This window comes from Buceros rhinoceros, unplaced genomic scaffold, assembly GCF_000710305.1.
Source record: "Buceros rhinoceros silvestris isolate BGI_N320 unplaced genomic scaffold, ASM71030v1 scaffold32958, whole genome shotgun sequence".
Classification (NCBI taxonomy): domain Eukaryota; kingdom Metazoa; phylum Chordata; class Aves; order Bucerotiformes; family Bucerotidae; genus Buceros; species Buceros rhinoceros.
Window position 1 is genome coordinate 1,394 of NW_010427940.1, and position 1,273 is coordinate 2,666.

General features: G+C 42.9%; 1 protein-coding gene across 1 annotated transcript in view; it reads right to left on the reverse strand.

Annotated features, from left to right (window-relative positions):
* Positions 1-335: 335 nt before the first annotated feature.
* LIPT1 (lipoyltransferase 1) overlaps positions 336-1,273 on the reverse strand; it is a 1,298-nt gene continuing 360 nt past the window's right edge. The window contains exon 2 of the mRNA XM_010142111.1: positions 336-1,273. Within this exon, the coding sequence (XP_010140413.1) occupies positions 401-1,273 (873 nt within the window). The 3' untranslated portion in view covers positions 336-400.

A 1,273-nucleotide genomic window follows, 5' to 3' on the forward strand; every position in this document is an offset into this window, starting at 1 on the left:
GGGAGCAGGGTGCAAGATGGAGGAGCCAGTGCAGCAGCACAGTGGTAGTTTTCCATCTACCCCATCCCATCCGGGCCAGCCATTTGTACCATCTCTGCCGCAGAGCCAGTCTGAGATGCCAGCACCATTCTCCCTGGTTTAAGCAGCGATGCTGTCTGTCAGCATGGACCGGTACAGGGCTGCAGCCTATCGCGGTGGCTGACATCCTACAGTTTAGCGACCTCGGGTGCAGGCAGCATGAAATCCAATTGCTAGTAGGTAATATTAAGCAAAAGCATGAGATTGAACAGTTTGAATGACTAATAAGACAAAAATTCAGCTTGTAGAAATTAATGTTTTAATTTTGTTTTCAATAAATAAAAAAGCAGCAGAAGTTTAACTTAAATTTTCAAAATGCAAGTCACATTAACATTATCACATTCTCACACAGCAGATTCCACCTGCTGTGCAACTCGTCATCCTGTGGACACACTCTTAGTAACGTTGTCACTAGCGCAGTGGTTTCATTTGGGCAAAACTTAATGCCAGTAAGGCTCTTCACCAGTTCACTGCACAGTGCTGGTGGCAGCCACTGCTTCGGCAGATCAATGTTGCAGTCTTCAATCCTTCCATGTTTTACATCCATATCTACTTTAATGTCAAGAACAGAATCTTTATAGAACATATTAAAACAAGTGCTAACACTGAACTTTGGTGTCTTTCCATACACCCATTCCCAGGTTTGTAATTCTTCAGTTTTATTATTAATTCCAGGAAGCAGAGTCTCATCAGCTGGATTTATTAAGGTGATACGATGATCTATTTGGTGTTGCGTAGCATATTCTTCAGCAATGGCATCCAGGAGCATCTCACAAGTTAAACTAGGATCTTCTTCAAAGAGATTCTTCACTGAGGCAGGCACACTAGGAGTGGCATTGCTTTTTATGCCATTATAAGGACTCTTCAGCACAGAAGATAAAACAGACTTGTCTGCATTGCAGAGTAAGGTACAGTGGTGATAAGCAGCTGTCCTTCCCAGCTTTGCAGCAGTACCTGAGATTTTGTATTGCCCGTCCAGCAAGATGTCATATCTCTCAGTGACACATACATCTAACTTGGGGCGCAAGGCTTTCAGTGCCTTTACAACTAGTTTCAGGTTTTCCATTCGTTCATATTTTTTTCTGGTTGTAAAGAAAGTCAAATTGATATTGCCCAAGTCATGGTAAACCGTCCCTCCTCCACTCCTTCTCCTGGCTAGTTTTATATTTTTTTGCCTCAATAGCCTGAGGTTGCA